Here is a 25799-nt window from a genome sequence, read left to right as displayed (position 1 = left end):
CTGCATGGTTACCTGTGCTGATGAGGTATCTGTGGTCACCTGTGCTCTCCACGCTGGGCAAACAGGAAATGAAGTTCAAATGTTCGCGGGGCTTTTCCTGTCTACCTGGCCAGTGCATCCGAGTTCGGATTGCTGTCCAGAGCGGTCACAATGATGCACTGTGGGATAGCTCCCGGAGGCCAATACCATCGAATTGCGGCCACACTAACCCTAATTCGAATTGCTAAAATCAATTTTGGCGCTACTCCGCTCGTTGGGGTGGAGTACAGAAATCGATTTAAAGGGCCCTTTACATCGAATTAAATGGCGTCGTTGTGTGGACGGTTACAGGGTTAATTCGAATTAAAGCTGATAAATCCGAATTAAAGTCGTAGTGTAGACCAGGCCTTAGTGTTGGGGGTCTCATCAAGTACCCATATCAAGTTGCCCCATAGTATGCGTGGTAATATACCATACAGGGTGTGTGTGTGTTTTAGCAGTATTCACAGACCAATCAGTCATAGCCAAAGTGCAAAAATTTCATTTGTTGTCTATCATGGAACGTGACATGAAGACATATATTAATGTCAAATTCATACATGATAGGTCAGGAGAAGAAGTTTATGGTGAAGAACTTCATAGAGTAATTAGGAGAGACCAGAACAGCTGTAGTTCAAAAATTGTTAATTGTCAGAGGTACAAAAATGTCCTGTGAGGTCCAGCAATAAGGATGTGACTCTAAAACAAGCTTTCAGACCAAGAGCAGGAAATCAATGAAATATGTGCCAACTAAATGAAGGTTCATTTCTCCATTTGTGCCTAGTCTTCTTGCCTAAAAGGACACCAGTTTTTTGGTAAAGTAAAGATACAACATGATGGGGAATGCCTGGTTGGCATTACAAGTGCAGAAGTTATGCACTAATCCATTTTCTCTCAGTCTCTAAAAATTAGATAGCAGATTGTCTTCCCCTCATGAACAGAATGAGGGTGGAGTTTTGTGGGTTTTTTTTACTTACCCCCCCACACACACACACACACATAGAAAAGGTTTCCATGGTATCACCAAGCTTGTGAAAAGCAGAGATTGACTTGTGAAAGCAAAAATGACAGATCACTTTGGTTAGAGCCAGTCCTAAGTTTTTGTCAGTTTCTTGTGCATATGTTACTTATTTCAGTGGTCATTCCATACTATTATTCTCTGTTGTATAGTTTCCTTGGTGGGTTTATAGATATAATCCATCAAGAAGGATTGAGTGTGTGTGTGTGTGTGTGTGTGTGTGTTTTATTTTTATCTATTTGCTTTAAAGTTACATGTTTTATCTTGAAAAAAAAACATTGAATTTTTTCCCAATGCCCACAAAAGTTTGCCAGGTTACAAACAGATGCACTACAAGCATCCTTTGCCAGTGCATCATAAACACCAAAACATTCTGCTTTTCCATACCTTAGCCAGCCAGCCAGCCAGCCATGTTACATTTGGCCAAATGGCTTCTGGTTCTGCCATTTAGCAGGAGGAGAACACCAAACTCCTTTCATTCCTATTAGGATCTACTGTAGATTGTAATCTGTGTTTGCAGGACGGGAATGTTTGTTGCCCTCTCAAATTCAATGATTTGTGGTTCGTTCACCATCTGTGCACCCAATTTCCCATCATAGAGCTTTTTAAAGGAAAACTGTACCATAGGGGACAGCATTTAATTACCTGGCTTAAAAATGAGACTTTCAAAATGAATAATGGTGGACTTCCCTTACTAGTTTTGTTTAACTACTTTAGCACTGACCCTTTTTATTGTCAATAAAAATAACAGAAACTACCTCACAACCAATTTCCTGTCTTTGTCATGCATTCAAATGGTAATTTCTAGACCAGTGGTTCTTAACCTTTACTGCAGCCTGCACCCCTTTGGTTCTCAAAATATGTTCTCACACCCCTTATCAAAAATCAAAATATTTTTCTCACACCCCTTAAACCTAGATATATTTTTGTTTGTATATTACAGTAATCGTTAAAAAAGTTTAATGTTAATAAATACATATGTTTGATGAAACAAAGTAGTTGTACTTATGTGCCTGTGCTTAATTTGTGTTTTCAATGATTTACCTTCTAAAAAAATCTGGCATGTCTCGCACCCCCAGAAAGGGCATCTCACACCCCCGGTTAAGAACCACTGATCTGGACTGTTAACCTGACCCTGACAATGGCTAACACCAGTTGCTTCAGAGGAAGAAACCCTATAATGGAAAATTATGGAGTAGCTCACTTCTTATTGAGAAAGTTTTCCCAATGCCAGGAAGCTAGAGAGAGATTTATACCCATACCTCTATTATTTCATCCTAGTCATATGTGTCTTTTTAAAATCCTACTAAGCCCTTGGCCTCAATTATATCTTCCAGCCATGAATTGCACAATTTAGTTATGTACTGATTATAAAAAATACTTTAATGAAAGATTTCAGAGTAGCAGCCGTGTTAGTCTGTATCCACAAAAAGAACAGGAGTACTTGTGGCACCTTAGAGACTAACAAATTTCGGATGCATCCGAAGAAGTGGGCTGTAGTCCATGAAAGCTTATGCTCTAATAAATTTGTTAGTCTGTAAGGTGCCACAAGTACTCCTGTTCTTTTTACTTTAATGAAAGTTACTCACGCAGATAGTCTCTCTGAATTCTGAGAGATATGGGCAGTAGGAGTGGGCACTTAAATCCAGTGCTGTGTGTGTGTGTGTGTGTGTGTGTGTGACAGACAGACCGAGACCAGCACCATTCCTAATATAACAAGACAATAAGCACAGCAATTTCTAAAATCTGTAAGGAAATTAATAATTAATGTATTGTGTGAATGATTAGTATAATATATACTTATACACACACACATGCTTGTATTTTTGTGTGCTACATATATAGGCACATAAGAATGAATATTAATCATGTATGTACTTTTGATAGCTAACCAAATATTTAATAACTAATCAGTTTTCCTTTTAATTTTTATTTCATTACATCATCTTTACATTGAGAAATATAGATGATTCTTGACTAACTTCATCTGAGCTCGCCAGGAGTTAGTTAAGAGTAGTGAAGTGTGTGTGTGTGTGTGTGTGGTGTGTGTGTGTGTGTGTGTGTGTGTGTGTGTGGTTGTAAAATAACCAAGAGAGGTAACAAAGAAACTAACACAACCAACTGAAATGACTGGAAGGAAATACCTTGGAAGAGATTTTTTTTAAATGATGAAGGAAAATATATGGACAACATAAAAAATTCATATTGTCAGCAAACAAGGAGAAAACATTTCATTTATAGAGCGAGACAGAAAGTGATATGGGAAATAGATACACTCCATGTAAATTTATTAAGTGCAACTTTCTCTCTCTTTCTCTTTCTCTCTCTCTCTTTTAGATAAAAAACCTCTTCATGAAATAAAACCCCAAAGTAAGTTGTTTTTTGTCTTGTAAATATATATATTTTTTCATTTTCTCTTTCATTCTGTTTTATTTGTTTAGGAGCTAAATAAAACAAAGTTGTATGAAAGACAAATGGATTAACAAAAGCCTCTTCTTAGTAATCATAGATTTTAGATTAAATATAAAAAAGTGACTATTCTTCAGTAGTTATGAATCAAATCATGGGCCCTTTCTGCAGTAATGCTTATCTTAGAATTGCTCTCTTGAGGTCTGTTGTGATTTTATGGTTAAAACTGGACCAAATGAAAAATGTCTATATAAACAAAAGGTTTTGCCCAACCAGCTAAAATTTTTGAGTTTTCAGGTTTCCCTTTTTACAAAAACACCCCCAAATGTCCAGAATTACAGTGAAGATATTTTGATTATATTTTTGACCTAATTATGTTGTGGGGGAAAATCTGTTTTCTGAGAAGCACTAGTTCTGAGTCTGAATATGTGAAAATTTCTTTTAATTCTTCCAGTGAAAGATTCCCTATATGTGCATATTATTTATTTGAAACTCCCAGATATAAAGGCCACATTTTATAATGAGCCTAAGTGAATTAGGCACTTAAATCCCATTTAAAATTTACTGAGGTTTGGTCATCTAACTATTTGGCAATCCTTTGGAAATCCCAGCCCAAGGTATATATCTTAGGAATACATAAAGTAGCCTTTAGATGTCAAATTGACGGTTAATTTTCATGGGGCTTCATAAAGGGAAGTTCAGTAAACATAGTTCAGAGTATTTTGCTATGTTAAAAAACAGGGATTTCTAACCAAAATGATTCTTTTGTAATGCATCTCATCCACTGATAGTCATTATATCCACACATATTGAGGATATATAACTTAGTTGCAAAAATGTGATGCAATAAAAGTAATAATAAAGAAGAATAATTATCCTCCTAGATAGCTGCACCTCTTGGCAGGCTGAAGGAACTTGGCCTTCAGTTTCTCATCTTGTAACACATTGGAGTTCTGTGGGTATCCTACATAACCATCCTTATTACACTTTATTGCTTGGATTGCACAGAGTCCTTGAATAAGAGCATTTCCCCTGTGCTTTTTCCAATTATGAAATATTTCTATGGAGATTCAAAATCAAAAGCAAACTGTAAAACATTCCATGGTTGACTTGCATTTTCATGCCCTTCTAAATTTGTCTTAATGGGACCATCCCCGTTCTGCCCCGTACTGTTGATCTATTTTGTAACTTATCTTGAGCAATTGTTGCATTTTTATCTATGCACCTCCTTCTTAATTATTGGATCCTAAAAGAGAATCCATCAAATTGCTTTAATTTCTGATTTATTAAAAATAAAACCTTAATGGGGGTCAATTTTAGTGCATGAGGCTCCTAGGGGGAATTAAATGGTGTTTCTTTAAGCTGTGAGGCTAGAAGTACATTCTATAAATACAGCTTGTTGCTGTTCAGTGAAAACAGGGGCTTAGTTTAAGACTACATGAATCATCATTGATGCGAAATCAATCAGTTATGAAGATAATTAAGAAACAACCTGTTCTGCTAAATAGCCTTATACATGGTTCTCTGGCTTTGACTTGTTTCATATCTGTTAAGTCTTTCACATGCGCAAAGAATGATTATATGGAGAGATAGGTTTCCAGAGGCTGGAGGGGACAAAAAGAGAGTAAAATGAAGGGAGAGGGAGAATGAAAGCTAGAGAAATCTTTGATATCTCCTAACAAACTGTAATGGCAAACTGGAGGAAATGTGTGCCCTCCATGGCTCATGGAAAGCACTTATTGTAAATGAGATAATTTAATCAATTACATTTCCTAATGTACTAAACCAAATGTTTCATTTTCTGCTCCTGCACATCTTAAATTATCTTCAGGTGCTTTATGAAACTTAATCATAGTTAATAGAAACTTCATTACCATCAAATATGCTTTCAATAAGTGTTGTGTAACAGTGTCAGGAGATGGAGTGAAATTTTGGTTATGATTACCACAAACACATACCCTGTAACAAAATCATAGAAACTTATTGCTTTAAGAAAGTCACTGCCTCCTCTGGGTCAGGAAGATGCGGTTCATTAAATAATAATTGGTTGACTTCAAGTGTTATTTTCAGTTGAATCCCATCTGGAAAAAAACACAAAGTACCAAAGTAAAAAAAAATTCCACAGTTCCTTTTTCTTGAATCTCTGTTTTCCCAAGGGAAAGAAATTCTGCATAAAAGACGAGAATGGAAAAAGAGATTAAAGTGTTGGGTTTTTTTCATTTTCATTTGTTGTTTGGAAACAAATAATAGTGCTCTGAATAGAAATGAAAGAATAAAAACTTTTTTATAAGCAGCATTGTCCCTTGAAACCAAATTAATACCATTTTGCTTTTTAAAATTGTCATACTTAGTGAATTCTTTTTTTTCCCTTCTGATTCTTAACTGTTTATAGTTTTGCTGTTGTCTTTTCATCCCTGACTAAGAAGTAATTGTGTGAATACCTGAGTATCACTTTCAGGTCACATCTAATACCAAAAAAACCCCACCACTGAACATCTTGTTAAAGATAAGGAATCCTAGAAAACAAAAAACTTATACCAAGAAGAGAACCATCAAATTTAGGTCCCAGTTGTGTTTTTTAAAATATATATTTTTCATTAAAGTAAATTGTTTTTGTTGTTCTAATGCTGTTAGTATTTTTTTCCAAATCTTTTTTATTAGTATTTGAATATTCTCCTCAGCACTTGTAATCCAAACATGGCAATCTTGTGCTGAAACCAAAAATGAAACTGACTGATCTATTTTATTGTCTAAGATGAGTGAAAATGAGAATGTAAATTATCTAAGTAAATATGTTTGAATAATGTAAGAATTAAGAATTATAAATTACTATTAGTAACATAGCTGAGAGATTTTCTTAATGATTTTTACCCCAATGGTGTTTAAAATATAACAGCTCTTTAAAATATTCTCAGTTTTACATATCCTGTTTTGACAGTGAAGAATAACTTCTGAACTCCTGTTCTATACATCTATAGCCACCTGTGCTCTACACCTCTGGCAGCAGCGGATTTTTATTATTAGCAGCGGTATGCATGCTTTAGATCAGAATTTAACCTATTTTAAAGGAGGAGGGAACAAATTAAGATTTTCCACTTTTTTCTGTAGAAAAGGGATACTTTTTAAAGGTTATATGTTTAAGACAACTACTGGATAGGTCAATGTAGCTCTCAAAAGGATGGGAATGTAGAGGTGGGGAGCTCATACACTTGTTAACTGATTACTTCTACCCCCTGGGATATATACCACTCCAGGATGTTTCATAATAAACAACACATCTCCTGGCTTACCCAACATACCAATTATCCACAAAAGTTAATTCAGGAATAGAGTATCAGAGTTAATTATCTAACAACAAAGATTGCTTGGGGACAGATAAGTGAGAAGAAATTGAAATGTAGTTGATTTGTAGACTTCCTTTCTTATACCCTGGTATTAGAGATTGAAACTGAGGAAAGAAGGTTACTTTTGTGGTTAATGGCAGGGACTCAGGAGATCTGGGTACATTCCAGGTTCTACCACTGTGTGATATTGGGCAAGTCTCGTGATTTCTTTGTGCCCCAGTTCCCCATCTGTAAAAATGGGAAAATGATACCTCCTTTGTTGGTCTTGTCTATTTGGATTGTCAGATTTTTGGGGCAGGAAATGTCTTTTACACTGTTTATGTATGTCACCTACCATACTGGGGAGGGGGAGAGTCTCTTGGCACTAACATAATTCATAATAAAATGGGCTCAAAACTCCACTGTAAATTTTCTAGCATGACAAACTGTCCAAAAAGTTTCCAAAGTCTGGTGTGAGCAGACTTTGAAACATTTTCATTGTACTTATAGCAAAAGTTTGGGCACATTGTGGGTCAAAACTGGGTACTTACCTAAGAAAATATGCCATAATTACAGTGGTGGTTTGCAAATATTGACTATTGAATAGCAGGTTAAATCTTCCCTCCATTTCCTGTTCTGTCTGACAGCTGCCAATAAATGCTAACTTCTCCAGTCATGCTAGGAAAGAAAGACAATCCATTTCCTAACATAATGAGAGAGAGCAACAATTTCTGTTTGTGTGGAAGGAAAAATGTAGTAGAAATAAAAGAATCAAATGTCATAAAGATACCATATGCTCATTATAAAATTATTTCCAGATATTTTTAAACCTTATGTGGGCTTGGGTTTGATTTCACCCAAAATTAAAAACAAAACAAATCACCAAATTGATGTTTGTCTCTTTTTTTTCTTGAAACTTTATTTTTTTTAAACATCATGACCTTAAGGATGACTAAGTCATCCTTGTTTTGCATCATTTCATATTCCTTTCCACATGTGTTCTTAAGCATCTCTATAGCTGATCTGTTCTTAGTCATAGAGCTATTCTTCTCCATCTGTATCAATAAAATATTACTCAGGGAAGAAGCTGACCAAAGATTGCTAACAATCTGGAGCTGTAGTTTCAGAAATATTTTTCTTCTTTCATTTTTTTTTTAAGAATCCAGGACCTCTTGGAATATCCCTTTTTCCCCTTTGCCACCAGCTAAATATGAAAACATATATGCTCTGTCTCTTTCCCTTTCTACTGCTGGTCAAAAAAATAAATAATAATTGGTGGGGATTATACACCTTTCACAAAAATGTTTTTGCTGTTCTGGTGGCAAATTTTGAAAGGGATGAAAATTTGTATCGCAAAACTTTGAAACTTGAAAAATGTTCAGTAGCTGTATCTGGCTAAAAAATGATAAAAACAAAAAAAAAAGGTTGATAGACATCTCTCTTTTTCTGGCCATCATTTCACTGAAACTTGAAATCCCCAATACACACTTATCAAAATTGTGACATTCTAAAAACTTCAACCAGTGCTAATGACTTATACATGAGCTTTATTTCTAATAGAGCTACTTGGAAAAGGAGTATTTTTCCCTTCAAAAATATTCAAATTTTAAAAATAAAGAAAAGCCATTTTGATTTGTAAAAATACAAATTATAAACTAAACAGAAATTTTTGCAAAAAAAAAATCTAGTTCTTGATTTTAACACCCCCCCACACACACACACACACAAAATAAAGAGAAGTGTAGACAAGAATAATTTGACCCTCTCTTGTTTCTAATGTTCTTTTTTAAAAGTCCCATTTGTGGCACATTGTCAAACCATTGACAGCATAGGCTAAACATGGTCATATTGTATCCATAGGCTGCTCTGATTGGCAGATCAGATTCTTACACCATCACCATATAGCCAATTTGGAAACAGCACTGAAAAATTCAATCTACTGCTTAATGAGAGAGGCATGACCTGCATCAAAGATCAGTCCAATCAGAGAGACACTAAACTCCAAGGGCTTTGGCAAAGAACTAGAGAATGAACCCTACCCAGAAGTCGCTCACTTTAAGTTCCTTCAGTGTGTCCTGGCCCTCTCCAGGAGCTAGAATTCTGAATTCAACTCAGAAGAGACACTCTGTTCCCCTCACGGCAACTAGCAATGGGCTTTGGAGCAACTCCCTTCCTGGCAGAACTCCCTCCACAACAGAAGAGCCTCAGTCAAGAAGATACTGCTCCAAGCCTTATCCCAACAGAAACTAGGTACCGAAAAAACACACCCTCCACAAACATGTGCTGCAGAGGCAATTTAATTAGCTAGAAATGATCATCTACAAGTAAGATTATTGATGGTTATCTTCATGAATGACTGAGTGTACTTCATATATCTTCAACGTTATGTCCTAGCCTATGTCTCCCCTGCCACCACAATCTGCCTTCTTTTGCATATGGACACTCTGACCCAAAAGTAAATTATGTTTTGTGCAATTATGAAAGTCAAACAAAGGTGGCATCTGATAGAAATACAATAAATTAATGATCATGTCAGGACATTAAACTCTACAAAGACCCTGTTTTTTTTAAAAATGTGTGTTATAGTGTTTAAGTTTCCTCAATACATCACTTTGCGTCTACAATATCCCTTGTGGAGCTGGATGTTGAAAGTCCCAGAAACTATTAGCCACCCAGAGTAGGGGAAATCCCTTCATACAACTGATCTGAACTCTTCACAGATGTTCCTGGACCACAAGCTAGAAATCTTTAGGGGCATATCCCAGTTAAACTCAGGTACACGAGTCTGTACGTGTTGGAGATTTTCTGCCACTGTTTCTGGAGTGGCCACTGTAAATATAAGGCTTTTTTCCAGGGAAGAGCCTGACAGCCACTCTGATTTGCCCTGAGAGTCTCTGTCTCTTTACTAAGTAATGCAATCCAAGGAGAACCGGTTTAAGGTAAATGGAGATTCTGTGAGCAGAGTTTGCTTTATATCTCTGAGTACTTGGCTTGGATTCTGTAGAGGACGGCTTGATAATCAATAGCCCATTGCTTCAGCCTACTTAAAGCAGCATATATCTTAATTTCAATTTTTTTTTGCTGCTGGTTGCTCCTATTGTACAGCTCCCTTGAAATTAGGGGGCTGTCAGTATTCCACTGGAGCATTTGGCAGAATAGCTGGTGTGCGTTCCTGGCAAGTTAAGTGTCCAACATTTAGTTTACGTAACTAAGTGGTAAACCAGAAAAAGCAACTTTTACAAATTAGGTCCCTGCTCACAATTTCTCAACACATGTCATCAGCATCCTTCTGTCCTATTTCTCTTAAAATTGTCTGACCATCTGGTTCTTAGATACAGTATAGGGTTTGAGGGTGAAATTCCTACCTGTGTAGAGCTTGGCACAAGATAATGCACTACATAAACCCTTAGACTAAGAATTAAGTGGTGGAAGGCCATCTACTGGCCTTCTATACAATACTGCATTCTTCCTCTATGCTATTACAATGCTTCACAATGTATTCGCCATTTACTGCTCATTTATTGAAAAGTTCGGTCTGAATTTCCGATTCCTACTTATTTTCGCTATGATTTGTTTGTTTAAAATAATACACTTTCTTCCAATATGCATTTGATAATGCAACTACCATATTTGTGAGACAATAAAAGCTTTACAGAGTAAATACATGACCATTTATTTCTCTAAAGCAAAATTCAGCATAAGGGGAATTATCTAAGGGCCCACAAAGTGTCTTGCCAAGTAATTTAATTTCATGGTTCTTGGTCTCAACTCCCACCCCATCATGCATAGTTGGACCTAGACAGCTCTGTTATTGCAGGTCTCATCTGGGCTACCCTCACCTGCTACCAAAGTTTTAAAACATAAAAAACTTGGTCATAAGCTGCCCAATACATAAGCACTGTTTGGTTTCATATCTGTTTTTAATGGCAAAGAGCACTTGCAGGAATTCCCGATGATGGCTCAGATTCCATCAGCTCAGTAGGACAAACTCTGTAGGCTGACTCCTTAGCTTTCTTGTGTGTTTGAGAGGTGGTAAAGTAAAGTAAAACCCACAGGAGAGGATGAAATATGAAATCTTTACTTCACCAATCATTCCATCAAGTTTGCTCTCTCCTGGATGAGCACCAGGGCTCAACCCCAAACCCTATATGTCCCTGGAGACCAGTGAGAGACAAGAGTTGGTGTTGGTGCTGGCCCTGCTTTGAGCAGGGGGTTGGACTAGATGATCTCCTGAGGTCTCTTCCAATCCTAATATTCTATGGTTCTATAAGAGACATTTTGTTCCCTAACAGCGCCTCTCCTTGCTATAGTTGTGCTGGAGTCTCCTCTTTACTAAGACAATGTAACTCAGCCCTTAATCTCCACTAGGCTGGAATGGGGAATGATGCTTGTCACCCCCACTGTACCCACCCCGCTCCCCAGACCTGTGGAATACACTGCTGTGGTGGGGACAAAGCTAGGATGAGATTTGTGCTCAGTTCTCTTCACTCCTGGACCTGCGAATGCTGAACCCTCCAGTCACAGGAAACATCAGATGATGTGCCAGCCATTTCCTGGAAACACCTGATGTTCCAGTTGTCTCCTGTTGAGTTTTTTTTTTTTAACACCTTACCTGTGTGTTAAATAATCGTGAAGGTTTATGAGAGTGAAAGAGAGGAAGAGAAATTAAACAAACGCCCATGCATGGCAATTGCTGGGCAGGAGGACACCCCAAGCCCTCACTACACACCATCCAAAAATCTCAGCATATTCCTCACTGAGGGCTTGTCTATACTTACGCGCTGGTTCGGCGGCTGGCAATCGAACTTCTGGGTTCGATTTATCGCGTCTTGTCTGGACGCGATAAGTCGAACCCAGAAGTGCTCCCCGTCGACTCCGGTAATCCTGCTCGGCGCGGAGCCTGCCTGCCGCGTCTGGACTGCGGTAAGTTCGAACTAAGGTACGTCGACTTCAGCTACGTTATTCACGTAGCTGAAGTTGCATACCTTAGTTCGAATTGGGGGGTTAGTGTAGACCAGGCCTGAGAAACATTAGTCTTGAGATCTAGTCTGAACCCAGCTTAATTTTTACCTTCCCAAATGCACCAATCAATCCTCATGTGGGCAGTTTGTGGAGGGGAGGCAATATGAGTGTGTCACTAATCTGGTGCCTACATTTTCTCCTTTCAGATATCGAGAATGCCAGTGACATTGCCTTGTACTCAGGCCTGGGTGCTGCAGTCATTGCTGTAGCAGTGCTGGTAGTCGGCATTACACTCTATAGACGGAGCCAGAGCGAGTACGGGGTGGATGTGATTGATTCATCCGCGCTGACAGGAGGCTTCCAGACATTTAATTTTAAAACAGTCCGGCAAGGTTAGTGTTGTGATTTCATCATCTTCCCTCGCAGCTTCTGTTGAGAAAGAGCATGCAGCCTCTAGAAGCATGAGACCTCCACGGGAGAGCGGAACTGGCTTGTGCAGAGCAAAGCGAGTGGTCTAGTGGCAAGGGTTGGGCCTGGTGGTTGGAATTCTAGGGTCTTTTCCTGTCTCTGCCACCAATTTCTGTGTGAACTCAGACAAGTGACTAATCTCTGCTTGCCTCAGTTTATCCCTCTGTATGTGTGTTAGAAGTTGAGTATATTATTAGCTTCTCCTACTGCATTGACAACTAATAAACGCAGAAATCATTAGCATTCAGTAAATTCCTACTCGGTTCCTATTTCTTCTGGTTTTGGTTCCCAACTGAAAGTGGTTAAATTTTCATTTGTTATGTTCCTAATTTAAACAACTAATTTTCAAGCATTTTATGTTACATTGTTTGCATGTAAATTTCTATATCCTAAGATATATAGAATAGCCAAAGATGCACAGTTGTGAAAATATATTTATTTGGGGTTTTTTTGATAAAGGACTTTGGAAAGTCACTGGTAGATTTTACAAGACATAAATAAAACCCCATGCTAAAAAGCAGTCAGTTTCTTGGAATATTTCCTTGGACAAAAAAAATGAGATTTTGAACTAAAGCGGTGATCATTATAAAAACTTGTATTTCTTGATTCGGTACCAGTATTCTAAACTAGATGCTGGCCTTATTGTGGGTGGGTGGGTGTAAAAGTGGCCCATTTTTTTTTTCTCTTTAGGAAAGTGAAATGTTGCAATTGGTGTATGTATGTGCGTGAGCACGCACGCACACACACACATATTCTACTTTCCAAGAGAGACATGCTCCACAGAGCATAAATAAAAACAACTTTGGGATGCAGAGGAATTTTATTCATTTATTTGGAAGTTCAAGTTGCCTGTGAAGAGTGGTATATAATTTGTAATATCTTTTCCACATTATCTGAGATTGAGTTTCCAAATGAAATAAGAAGCTAATTTGTTATAAAAATCTTGTTTTGGGTTTTGTGTGGGAGATTTTGATTTGGTTTTAATATTGCACAGACACCTCAGTCAGAGGCACCATAAACATGCCCACACAGACAGTTTCTTATATTTGAGGATGCATTAGTTCAGTTGCAGCTACTTTGGATGTTGTTGGAGTTTTTAAAATGAATACTTGCAAACAAACAAAAAGCCCCCAAACAGTCTGAGATATCACATGTATTCTAACCCCCACCCCTCAGCCATACCTATAAATCACTATTTAAAATATTTTAGCCACAAGCTTAAATGCTTTGGTGGATCCGGGTTTTAAGACTTGGATCCAAACTCCATTGATTTCAGTGGGAATCTTTGCATTAACTTTGTAAACAGCTTTAGTTTCTTCAGAATGACACAGAGAGGAATAAGATTCAGATACTCAGACAACATGGTGATGAGCATGATATAAAAATCTAGACAGAGAGACCTCTAGGGACTATAGAATCCTCTCTCAAACACTGGAAAAAAACAGAAAACATCTGGCTTGTTGTTTTTTCCCCCCTCCTGAATGTATCTCTTGCAAATTGTTTTGGTGGGATTTTATTGGCATAAATTTTAAAACTGGAAACCCTAAATATATAGAGCCAGATTCTGTCTCCCCAGACTGGCTCTGTGGAATGATACAGGTAGCTCAAAGAAGCCATAACCTAGCATCAGTCTGTATGGAAAGGTTACCTTTAACTGGAGTAAAGCCAATGTTCTCAGCTCCCATACCAAGATGTAAGGGACATGTCAGAGGTATGTGAGGTGAAGGGAAAGAGCAGCTCTAATCTGCAATTTTTAGCTGTTGAACAGTCTTTGGGAGCAATGGCCATATGGCGTAAACTAGAGCAGCCCTTGGGCAACTCTGTTTTATGTTGAGGTAGTTGCAGATTGACCCAGAGAATCATTTTGACCCAAATATGGCAGGGAGAATCCATCCCATATTATTCATGATTTGATTTCTTCAGTTGACTGCTTCATGTGATATCCCCAAACCTTAACCTTTCTAGTTAAGAATAATCTCTTTTTAGTAATCCCTAATCTATTTAGAGGAAGAGACTAGTTCTTCTGACATTAGCATGCTGGAGGTTAGCAGTAGGAGGGTTTTAAGTACATTATGCTTAGAGAAGCCTAGAAGTTTTTATCTAATCTATCTAATTGAGGAATGGTGCAACTTGCTTAATTGCCTTGTTCTGGATAGGAAAGAGTTGGTGTAGCTGGGAATTCTTTTTACATTCGAAGCTAATCAGCTGTACGCAAACATCCAATACACTCAGTTTCTTTAATACCATCTGAGCTGGAGAAAATATAGTAAGACTATCTGCTGCTGTTTTATATTGACAGCAACATCATTTAAAAAAGAAAAACCAAAAAGCCAGGTCTTGGGAATGACTCCCCCCACCCCCCTTTTTTAAGATGCCGAGAGCCGCAAAGAAAGGCTTACAAATTATGCTTATTTTCATCTAAAGAGAAATCATACCAAAGGCAGCAGCATCTGGTTAGAAATATGCATTAGAGCAGTCATTACCCACAATGAGTGAGCAGCTAAAGTGTCTATTGCCTTATTTATCAGTGGCGCTGAGGAAAATATTCAGTGGATGCTAGAACTGCAGAGGATATTTGTCTGCAATTCAAGTTTTTGTAGCAGATTAGACATGGATCTGTTGACCCAAACTGAAATGAAAGGATCTGCAAATATGTGAGAATGGAGCTTTTGAGGGATCCAGATTCTACACTTTTTGAGGGATCCAGATTCTACACTTTTTGAGAATGATTAGTGATGGTAGCAGTCCAACTTGAAACCTATTAAAAGGCCTAATTTTCAAAGGGTGGGTAGGCTCAGCACTTTTTGAAAAATCAGATGCTTTTTAAATGTCTCAAGTTGGGAACCTAAAAATCACAAGTCCTTTTTGAAAATTGAGGCCTTAAATTTATCGATTCTCCTTCTCTTTCACCTGGTGTTCTCTGAGTCAGTCTGCACCCAGAATTAGATTTGGAGCCAACCTTTTCTGCATAATTGTGGTCCCACATTTCTAGTCAACCTAGTTTCCTTCAAGCCTGAATCCATACCTTCCTATAGGCTCACTAAAAGAGTTGGTGTTCAGACACATTTTCATTTGGTTTACACTTGACTCCTTGGTTACATGTGCCTTGACACGGCCTGGAGCCTAGAAAACATAGAGTTCAGGTATCTGTTAGATCGATTTCATTGTTTCATCTCCTTTGGGACATTGCCACATGTGATTCTGATTTCTGAGAGCACTGGAAAACGAGAGGAAAGCTGGATGGGTGGCAGTGAAGAGGTCAGAAGGAGGATGCCAGTGTGATGAATTCATGCACATTTTTCTAGGAATTATCAAAACAAGGATAAAACCTTGCATCTCAGAGTCTAAGTGTTCCGAGAACGGTACGTTTTATAGACATCTCTTAGCCTCTGAGCCTGGCTTGTTTTAAAGTTTTAACTTGATCTGGCAAGAAGCACAAATCCTTCAATGGACTTTGTAACAGCAGATCCTAGGCACCTGCATATAGCCACTTGACTGAGGTTCCATGTGGGCTTGGGATTTTTTTACCCATATCTACCTATATGGAGCTCATTGCAAGATAAGGAACTAGATCAGAAAATATTCTGCTTTTAACATTTCTGAAGCCCAACAGAATAATTTTCCAGCATCTGTTCTGATTTTATTCTTTGTTATATTGCCTGGATTGCTTTTAAAAGTTTAACTGCAAACAGAAGAGGGAGACACATTATCTTCTAAGTGCAGTTTTTTTTATTGCCAATATATGAGGTGGATATGTTGCAACAAATGATCATTAGATGCCCATGGATATCAAGGGCCAGATCCTCAGCTGATGTGAGTCAGCTTTGCTCCGTTAAAGCCAAAGGAGTTACATCACGTAAGAGTCAGGCGCCCAAAATTTTGTAGTTAATATAGAGCTGACACCATTGTTTTCCAGACTGGCCTGTGAATTAGTACCCTAAAGGAACCTATAATTTGGGCTAAAGTGAATAACAAAAGAATTAGTACAACAGCCTTTGCAAAAAGTATATTGTGCATTTCTAATACAGCGACATTTATCTGAGGATCTCCGAGCACTTTACGAACATTAATTAAGCCTCACAACTCTCCTCTTTGTGTAGGAAAATGCTATCCGTTTTTATAGATAGGGAAACCATGGCACAGAAAGGTGAAAGGGGGGGATTTTTGAAAGCACCTCACTGACTTATGAGCACAAGCCCAACTGTAAGTTACTAAGGTACTTTTGAAAATTCCAGTTAAAGTGACTTGCCCAAGGTCGTACAGTGATTTAGGAGTCCTAGGTTCTATTCCTGATTTTGCAACTAACACCCAGCCCTCTACTTTAACCACTGGGCCACACTCTGAAATTGTAAGATACAACATAAAATGGAAAGGTGGGTAAACAGACTTTTCCCTGTGTTGGTGTGGAACTCCACCTCCCTCCCCTGTTTTTCCATTACTCAGATTAAATCCTGGTATGTAGGCATTTTTCTAGGAACCACTATGCACATAACAGTTTCCCTTGCTTGTAAAATGGTAACTGAGTACTCAATCAATTTCCTTTCATCAGGTAACTCCCTGCTTCTGAACTCATCCATGCAGCCTGACTTGACAGTGAGCAGAACGTACAGCGGACCCATCTGCCTGCAGGACCCCATGGATAAGGAGCTCATGACAGAATCTTCACTCTTTAATCCCTTGTCAGACATCAAGGTCAAAGTTCAGAGTTCGTTCATGGTTTCCCTGGGGGTGACGGAGCGGGCCGAGTATCACGGAAAGGCACATTCTGGAACGTTTCCCCATGGGAACAACAGAGGCTTCACGACAATACATGCCAGGAACAAAACTACATACATTCAGAATCTGTCATCTCTTTCAACAAGAAGTGAGCTGAGAACGACTGGCATTTTTGGCCACCTGGGTGGCCGTTTAGTGATGCCAAACACAGGTGGGTGAATCATTTTCTTTTGAAAGCATACAAGAAAGATGTGACCTAAACACTTTTGCTGTATAGCATTTCATGATATAAAGAAGAGAGGGGCTCGCTTATTGGGAAATGTGAAAACTACAGGAATCTTTTTCACACAGAAGAAAATTGTTACTATCAGATCATTTAGTAAGATTACAACTAGGGCCAAATTCAGAGATGAGGGTTTATTACATGTTGATAAATTGGCATTGTGTTTGAGCTGTTATAATCCAACGTCTTCTCCTGACTCCTCTTACCGGGTTCTTGATCCCACCATAGAGCTCCTCTTAGGGTCTTACACTCCCCTTTCCAATTTGTCCCTCGCAGTCTAATTATATCAATGACTGATCCAATGAATGGACGATGCTACAGAAATATCTGTGGGATATCATAATGATGAGAGACCATTGAGGAGAGCCACTATTCTGAATGAAAACTACTGTGTGTGGCTACACCTGTTGGTCTAATTAGTTTGTTGTTTTTGGATTTTCCAGGGTTGTTGTTTTTTCATTTCTAACTTAGCTCTGTTCTGAAAGGACATCTCCAGAGTGCACCACTTCCGAGGTAACTGCCAGCTCAGTACTGGGTTGAGCATCAGAACTTTGCTTGAAATAGAGGAGCTAAATTTGCATCTCTAATAGATGATGTTTGCTTTGTGACTTTTGAGCTTTGTAACTTAGCATGAGATTCTCGTCATAGCTCTGCTTGCTAGATGCTAAAAGGAAATGGAGTTTTTTAAACTTGCAGCCACTGTGTGAAACCAAATTAGAATCAAATAAAGGATATGAAGATTGCATCACTGCAACATATTACACTGTGCCAGTGCATTTATGTGGTGCTGACTACACCTTTTGGAGTTGTGAAATGGAATGTGTGTCAGAACTGGCCTGATGCCACTATTTCCAGCTAATTGGGCACCTTTTGGATTCTAGTGATCCTAGAGTTGAGATTCACTTTCGACTAGAGTTTGATTTCACTTGACAACTTTTGTTCTGTGCATCCAGGCCTGTCTCTTACTGTTTGTTTGAATGAAATGCCATTTTCAGCCTTCCTCTTCCTATTTCATTGCCACTTTAAAAAAAAAACAACAACATTGTGTGTATTTAGAATAGATTGATAGTAATATGTAATTAAAAGTAATAATATTTAGCACACAGAAATGCATGATGTATTCAAGGCAGTTGTTTCTCCGTGGACGATTTGGATGTTCAGGAATGAACATTACAAAGATAGCAAGACAGTGTAGCTATCAAAAGTGATGATGGGCAAAGGAATTCTTATTCTGCATCAAATTACTTTAAATAATGCTCATCCCACAAAGCAAATAAATTCCAGGTGTATTTGGTCCATGCAATTTACTTTTTCCCCCTCTACCACTAGTCTGAAATAAAATCTTGCAGACAATTGCAAATCACAGTAGCATCTCGACGTCTCAGGATTTATCTGAAGGTATGCAAGTGTGACATGTTGAAGGAATCTGGAATCTATTCTTTCCTCCCTCCCTGGGAAGAAGGATAAAGGAGTTTGAGGTGTAAGTGGTGTTCTCGTCCATCCTCCCAGTGCAAGGAAAAGGCCGGGGTAGAGACCGTCGAATCGTGGAAGTCAACGAATGGCTACGCAGGTGGTGTCGGAGAGAAGGCTTTGGATTCTTCGACCATGGGATGGTGCTCCAAGAAGGAGAAGTGCTAGGCAGAGACGGGCTCCACCTAACGAAGAAAGGGAAGAGCATCTTCGCTAGCAGGCTGGCTAACCTAGTGAGGAGGGCTTTAAACTAGGTTCACCGGGGGAAGGAGACCAAAGCCCTGAGGTAAGTGGGAAATGGGATCCTGGGAGGAAGCACAAACAGGAGAGCGCAAGAGGGGAGGACTCCTGTCTCATGCTGAGAAAGAGGGACGATCGATGAGTTATCTTAAGTGCCTATACACAAATGCAAGAAGCCTGGGAAACAAACAGGGAGAACTGGAAGTCCTGGCACAGTCAGGGAACTATGATGCGATTGGAATAACAGAGACTTGGTGGGATAACTCTCATGACTGGAGTACTGTCATGGATGGATATAAACTGTTCAGGAAGGACAGGCAGGGCAGAAAAGGTGGGGGAGTTGCGGTGTATGTAAGAGAGGAGTATGACTGCTCAGAGCTCCGGTATGAAACTGCAGAAAAACCTGAGAGTCTCTGGATAAAGTTGAGAAGTGTGAGCAACAAGGGTGATGTCGTGGTTGGAGTCTGCTATAGACCACCAGACCAGGGGGATGAGGTGGACGAGGCTTTCTTCTGGCAACTAGCAGAAGTTGCTAGATCGTAGGCCCTGGTTCTCATGGGAGACTTTAATCACCCTGATATCTGCTGGGAGAGCAATACAGCGGTGCACAGACAATCCAGGAAGTTTTTGGAAAGTGTAGGGCACAATTTCCTGGTGCAAGTGCTGGAGGAACCAACTGGTGCAGAGCTTTTCTTGACCTGCTGCTCACAAACAGGGAAGAATTAGTAGGGGAAGCAAAAGTAGATGGGAACCTGGGAGGCAGTGACCATGAGATGGTCGAGTTCAGGATCTTGACACAAGGAAGAAAGGAGAGCAGCAGAATACGGACCCTGGACTTCAGAAAAGCAGACTTTGACTCCCTCAGGGAACAGATGGGCAGGATCCCCTGGGAGAATAACATGAAGGGCAAACGGGTCCAGGAGAGCTGGCTGTTTTTTAAAGAATCTTTATTGCGGTTGCAGGAACAAACCATCCCGATGTGTAGAAAGAATAGTAAATATGGCAGGCGACCAGCTTGGCTAAACAGTGAAATCCTTGCTGATCTTAAATGCAAAAAAGAAGCTTACAAGAAGTGGAAGATTGGACAAATGACCAGGGAGGAGTATAAAAATATTGCTCGGGCATGCAGAAGTGAAATCAGGAAGGCCAAATCACACTTGGAGTTGCAGTTAGCAAGAGATGTTAAGAGTAACAAGAATGGTTTCTTCAGGTATGTTAGCAACAAGAAGAAAATCAAGGAAAGTGTGGGCCCCTTACTGAATGAGGGAGGCAACCTAGTGACCAAGGATGTGGAAAAAGCTAATGTACTCAATGATTTTTTTTGCCTCTGTCTTCACGAACAAGGTCAGCTCCCAGATTGCTGCACTGGGCAGTACAGTATGGGGAGAAGGTGACCAGCCCTCTGTGGAGAAAGAAGTGGTTCGGGACTATTTAGAAAAACTGGACGTGCACAAGTCCATGGGGCCAGATGCGCTGCATCCGAGGGTGCTAAAGGAGTTGGTGGGTGAGATTGCAGAGCCATTAGCCATTATTTTTGAAAACTCATGGCGATCGGGGAGGTCCCAGATGACTGGAAAAAGGCTAATGTAGTGCCCATCTTTAAAAAGGGGAAGAAGGAGGATCCGGGGAACTACAGGCCAATCAGCCTCACCTCAGTCCCTGGAAAAATCATGGAGCAGGTCCTTAAGGAATCAATTATGAAACATTTAGAGGAGAGGAAAGTGATCAGGAACAGTCAGCATGGATTCACGAAGGGGAAGTCGTGCCTGACTAACCTAATTGCCTTTTATGATGAGATAACTGGCTCTGTGGATGAGGGGAAAGCAGTGGATGTGTTATTCCTTTACTTTAGCAAAGCTTTTGATACGGTCTCCCACAGTATTCTTGCCGCCAAGTTAAAGAAGTATGGGCTGGATGAATGGACTGTAAGGTGGATAGAAAGCTGGCTAGATCGTCGGGCTCAACGGGTAGTGATCAATGGCTCCATGTCTAGTTGGCAGCCGGTTTCAAGCGGAGTGCCCCAAGGGTCGGTCCTGGGGCCGGTTTGTTTAATATCTTTATTAATGATCTGGAGGATGGTGTGGACTGCCCTCTCAGCAAGTTTGCAGATGACACTAAACTAGGAGGCGTGGTAGATACACTAGAGGGTAGGGATCGGATACAGAGGGACCTAGACAAATTAGAGGATTGGGCCAAAAAAAACCTGATGAGGTTCAACAAGGACAAGTGCAGAGTCCTGCACTTAGGATGGAAGAATCCCATACACTGCTACAGACTAGGGACCGAATGGCTAGGTAGCAGTTCTGCAGAAAAGGACCTAGGGGTCACAGTGGACGAGAAGCTGGATATGAGTCAACAGTGTGCTCTTGTTGCCAAGAAGGCTAACGACATTTTGGGCTGTATAAGTAGGGGCATTGCCAGCAGATCGAGGAACGTGATCGTTCCCCTTTATTCGACTTTGGTGAGGCCTCATCTGGAATACTGTGTCCAGTTTTGGGCCCCACACTACAAGAAGGATGTGGAAAAATTGGAAAGAGTCCAGCGGAGGGCAACAAAAATGCTTAGGGGTCTGGAGCACATGACTTATGAGGAGAGGCTGAGGGAACTGGGATTGTTTAGTCTCCAGAAGAGAAGAATGAGGGGGGATTTGATAGCAGCCTTCAACTACCTGAAGGGGGGCTCCAAAGAGGATGGAGCTCGGCTGTTCTCAGTGGTGGCAGATGACAGAACAAGGAGCAATGGTCTCAAGTTGCAGTGGGGGGGGGTCCAGGTTGGATATTAGGAAAAACTATTTCACTAGGAGGGTGGTGAAACACTGGAATGCGTTACCTAGGGAGGTGGTGGAGTCTCCTTCCTTGGAGGTTTTTAAGGCCCGGCTTGACAAAGCCCTGTCTGGGATGATTTAGTTGGGAATTGGTCCTGCTTTGAGCAGGGGGTTGGACTAGATTACCTCTTGAGGTCCCTTCCAACCCTGATATTCTATGATTCTATGATTTATGTTGGCTTTAAAACAGTGTAGCTCCATTATGGCCACAATGGAGAAAGTTCCAATGTACACCATTGTAAGAGGAGCATCAAACCATAAGCTGCAATGGCTGTTGTGCATATGAACTAAAAGAAATGAAAATCTTTATAAATCCAGTTTGTTTTTGTAGGTGATCTCTCTATTATGAGTTTCTCCTGATCAAAAGCACCAGCAGATTCAATTTGGCAAACATTTGTGTTTAATGTAGCATTGAGTAAAGGTCCTTAAGGAAACCTTAAACAATAATTGAGCTTTGCAAACTATAAGGAGCTTTACAGATAACAAGATTCATAATATTAATAGATATATAGGTGGATAACGTGGGGACAAAGAAGAATGCACAGATAATGCCATTTTAAATAATTGGTTTACTCCAACAGCTTTTTGAGATCTAGCAAAGCTCATTTTAAAGGTTAAGAAAGTCGTGCATGCATTTGTTATGCAAAAAAAATACTAAATAGAGAACTCAGAACAGGTTGTTCTGTTGTCAGATCAAATAAAAGGCTGTCAGGTAGCAGGTGTTCCCCCTCGCCCCCCCTGCCCAAATCAAAGCTAATTGCTGGAGTGACATGTCAAAAATAGAAACTTTTTCTAGGCCCTAGAGTGTCAAGATATTAGACAGACAATCTATCTTTTTTTACTTCATAACTTGGAGCTCCCTTTTTGATGGCACAGATATTCAGCTGCATTCAATCACTGTGTTCTGATTCCTGTGCTTTTTCTTCTGGGTTGAAAGATGGTAGCGGATCTTTGATTGAGGTGAAGCTGTGATAATTTCAGGCCACCTCTGAGCTCTGTGAGTAAGCTCAGACTCAATTTCCAGCTCTGTCTGAGTGACGCTTGACTTCAAGTTTGCAAATGTCAAACTACTGTTGTACACATCCAACAATGTGGTCCTGGCCCTTTCAATTTCTTCCTATCCTGTAGGAAGGGTGTGTGTGTGTGTGTGTGTGTGTGTTTCACCAGAACTCACTGTTGTCCAAAGGGGTTCACCCTGCAAAGAGGCAGGCATTTTTAAATGCTTCATAACTGGGAAATTTCAAAGCACAGAAGGCACCTAACCACTATCCACTTTCACTGGGAATTAGCTGTCTTAACTGTACTTTGTGCCTTTGAAAATCCACCCCCTTAAACATTTGTGGATTTTCTCAGCATCACAAAAGAGCTAACTTCTCTCTATCCCATTCTAATGGAGGAAAATGGTTGCCCTGAAGTTAGCCCTAACTATCAAAGTGTGTGCCTATAACAATACAGGGAGAGCAGTACCTAGGGGATTATCATAAATACGGTGTCTAACCAATGTAATGATGGCCATGCCTCTCTAGTATTGATATTAAAACCTAGTTAATAATGAATCTCATTGTCAGGAGGCTCCAAGCAGGGTTTTTTAATGTGCCTCATTCTTAGCACAATTGAAAGAGACTAATGATAACCAGCATGTTACTGAATAATGTTCATAAATTGGAAGCACAAATAACTTATTTTATAATGAGTCTTGGGCTGCATGACTGTACAGCAGCTCTCAGGCTTACAGGAGCGCAGCTCACGCTGCATCGGTAATGTTATTAGAAGGATGCCATCTCTCCATTGAAATTATAATCACCAAGTTGTATGCTTTTCTACTCTAGCATTGGTTCTTCTGATGAAAGAGAGGGTGAGAGGTTCATTATTTGAGGGGGAGGAAGAAACCCTGAGGTTTTATTTTTGCAAAGGATTTTTTTGTCATGCATAACCAGTTCATTTCTTATCATAAACAAGAAGATGCATTAAAGAGAAGAACTGTGCTCTGTGGGCTCTTATCTGTTAGCTGATGTAAAAGATTTACTTCAAAGCAATTGCTACACACAAAAGAAAGCTCAGGAACTCCACATGAACTGTGGGGCTGGGTTGGGCTGAGCGTCCTTGGCTTTGCAGTGGACTGTATACACCTAGGAAAAAAGCTACTGAGGATTTTAAATTTGGATTATTTCTTTTTAATCTAAATAGCTATATCATCTGACCATACAGAATAAGAATAAAGTCAGTGCCAGAAGTACATTCCCTAGGGGACTAGATGGCTCTGAGAACTTTTAATGGGATACAGAGTCTTTCACCTTTGTGTGGCTGGAGTTGCATTCAGTTCAGAAGTGACTGAAAGTTGTTTGAATCTGATGGCTGCATTAAATAAGTTAGTGGTTTTATTATGTCCCCACTAGGAAATGGGTTTGAGAACCCCTCACAACTGGAACTAAACAGAACCTTTGCTGACAGTCTCAGCAAAGGGGCTAAGGACTGAATGAGCCCATGAGACTGAAGTCCTCTCGTTTCCATAAAGGAGTCCCTCCTGTGCAGGTGGCATTGATGGCAGAGTGGGCGAGAAGTCTTTCTATACCTAGGGATGAAGAGAAGAGTTCAGTCATCAAGGTTATGCATCCTACATCAGTGGTTCTCAAACTTTTTTTTCATGGACCACTTGAAAATTGCTGAGGGTCTCAGCGGACCACTTAATGATCTGTCCAAATGTTGTTTGTACCATTAGCAAACTATTGTAAAGTGCTATATTAAATAAAATCAGATAAAAGCGCTATATTAATAAAAAACCTTAATAATAAACAACATTTTTTGTTCTACAAATAAAAACACACAACTCATATTTTAATATCTGTAGTCTTACCTTTCTAATGCAAGGGATGTGCCCTCTCCCCCCCGCTGCAGCAGCCCCTGAGCCTCTTTCTCTGGCCGCCGCAGCCCTGCACGTCCCAAATTCCCCCCCCCACACTTCTTACCCCACTGCCCTCTCCCACCTATCCCTATTCCCCCCAAGGCCACCACCTCACCTCACATGTGCATCTTCTCCAGGGTCCAGGCACCTAATTAATGGAGCCACGCCTGCATGGCTCCACTAATTAGGTAGGTGTAGTGCTAGGGTAGTATACATTTCAAAGGGTTATAATTCAGAAGCAATTTGTGAGGTTTTCCTTTATGTCCAAAGTATTTCCAGAAGCTTTGGATTTGGGAAGTCCAACAATAACCTCTAAACTTGTTCTGTTGTAGGAGTCAGTTTGCTGATACCACATGGAGCTATCCCTGAAGAGAGCTCATGGGAAATCTATCTTACCATCAGTCAAGGGGAGTCCAGGTGAGAAACCAATAAAAATCACATGGCAATACTGTCCCAAAAAAATCATAATCCCAGCAAATACTTTTCTGATAACCATCATACCAATTATTGGATTATGTGGGCCTCATTCCACCCTCTTTTACCCTGGTATAATTATTGACTTCATAGGAATTACTGGGGTAAGCAATAGCACGATCATGCACTTTGTATGCTACCACTCTGAAAACACATTCAGATATGAGAACTCTGTTGAAGGACTGGATAACTCGGGGGAACTGGGTTTTTTAGTAAGGAATCTTGAACTTCTAGGTTATCAGTCTGACTCTTCCCATTGCTGATGAATAGTTCTCACCATCCTATGGACATTCAGTGACCTATGTGAAATGAATGAATGGGTTCTCAGTCAAGTTCTTAGTGCATAGATAGTGCAGTTCCTAACTTATAGATAACTCTGCTCTGAAGTCACTATCAGAGACTGTAGTCACAGACAGCCAACAAGAGAGCAGACTGTCACATTGCCCCAGCAAGAATTGAGTAGACCATGGAAACTGAACTGTCCTTTGACCATTAGAAGTGTGATCCTTGTACATTGCATTTGGCAAGGTGGTGAAGAGGGTGTTTGAAGTGCCTTTGCCCTGCATTTTTTCTGTTTTGTGGATAAATAAAGGAGTTCATTCTCCCAGGCTTTCAATCCAGCACCATTGCAATCACTTTAAATAATTAGAAACAGAAGGAAAAGGAAAGTTGTTACTAAGCTTTTTGATAAG

At 39.9% G+C, this 25799-nt stretch overlaps 1 protein-coding gene across 5 annotated transcripts in view; it reads left to right on the top strand.

Annotated features, from left to right (window-relative positions):
• UNC5D (unc-5 netrin receptor D) overlaps positions 1-25799 on the top strand; it is a 313430-nt gene that overhangs the window by 246073 nt on the left and 41558 nt on the right. For 3 of the 5 annotated variants that reach the window (XM_054019319.1, XM_054019316.1, XM_054019318.1), the window contains 4 exons: positions 3374-3406; positions 11937-12122; positions 16748-17125; positions 24966-25050. In XM_054019319.1, coding sequence (XP_053875294.1) covers positions 3374-3406; positions 11937-12122; positions 16748-17125; positions 24966-25050 — 682 coding nt within the window. The remainder of the gene's footprint in view (positions 1-3373; positions 3407-11936; positions 12123-16747; positions 17126-24965; positions 25051-25799) is intronic. The other 2 variants (XM_054019320.1, XM_054019317.1) reach the window with 1 other exon arrangement.

This window comes from Malaclemys terrapin, chromosome 2 (genome assembly GCF_027887155.1).
Source record: "Malaclemys terrapin pileata isolate rMalTer1 chromosome 2, rMalTer1.hap1, whole genome shotgun sequence".
NCBI classification, from domain to species: domain Eukaryota; kingdom Metazoa; phylum Chordata; order Testudines; family Emydidae; genus Malaclemys; species Malaclemys terrapin.
Note: the sequence above shows the minus strand (reverse complement) of the source record. Positions and strands in the feature narration are given on the sequence as shown.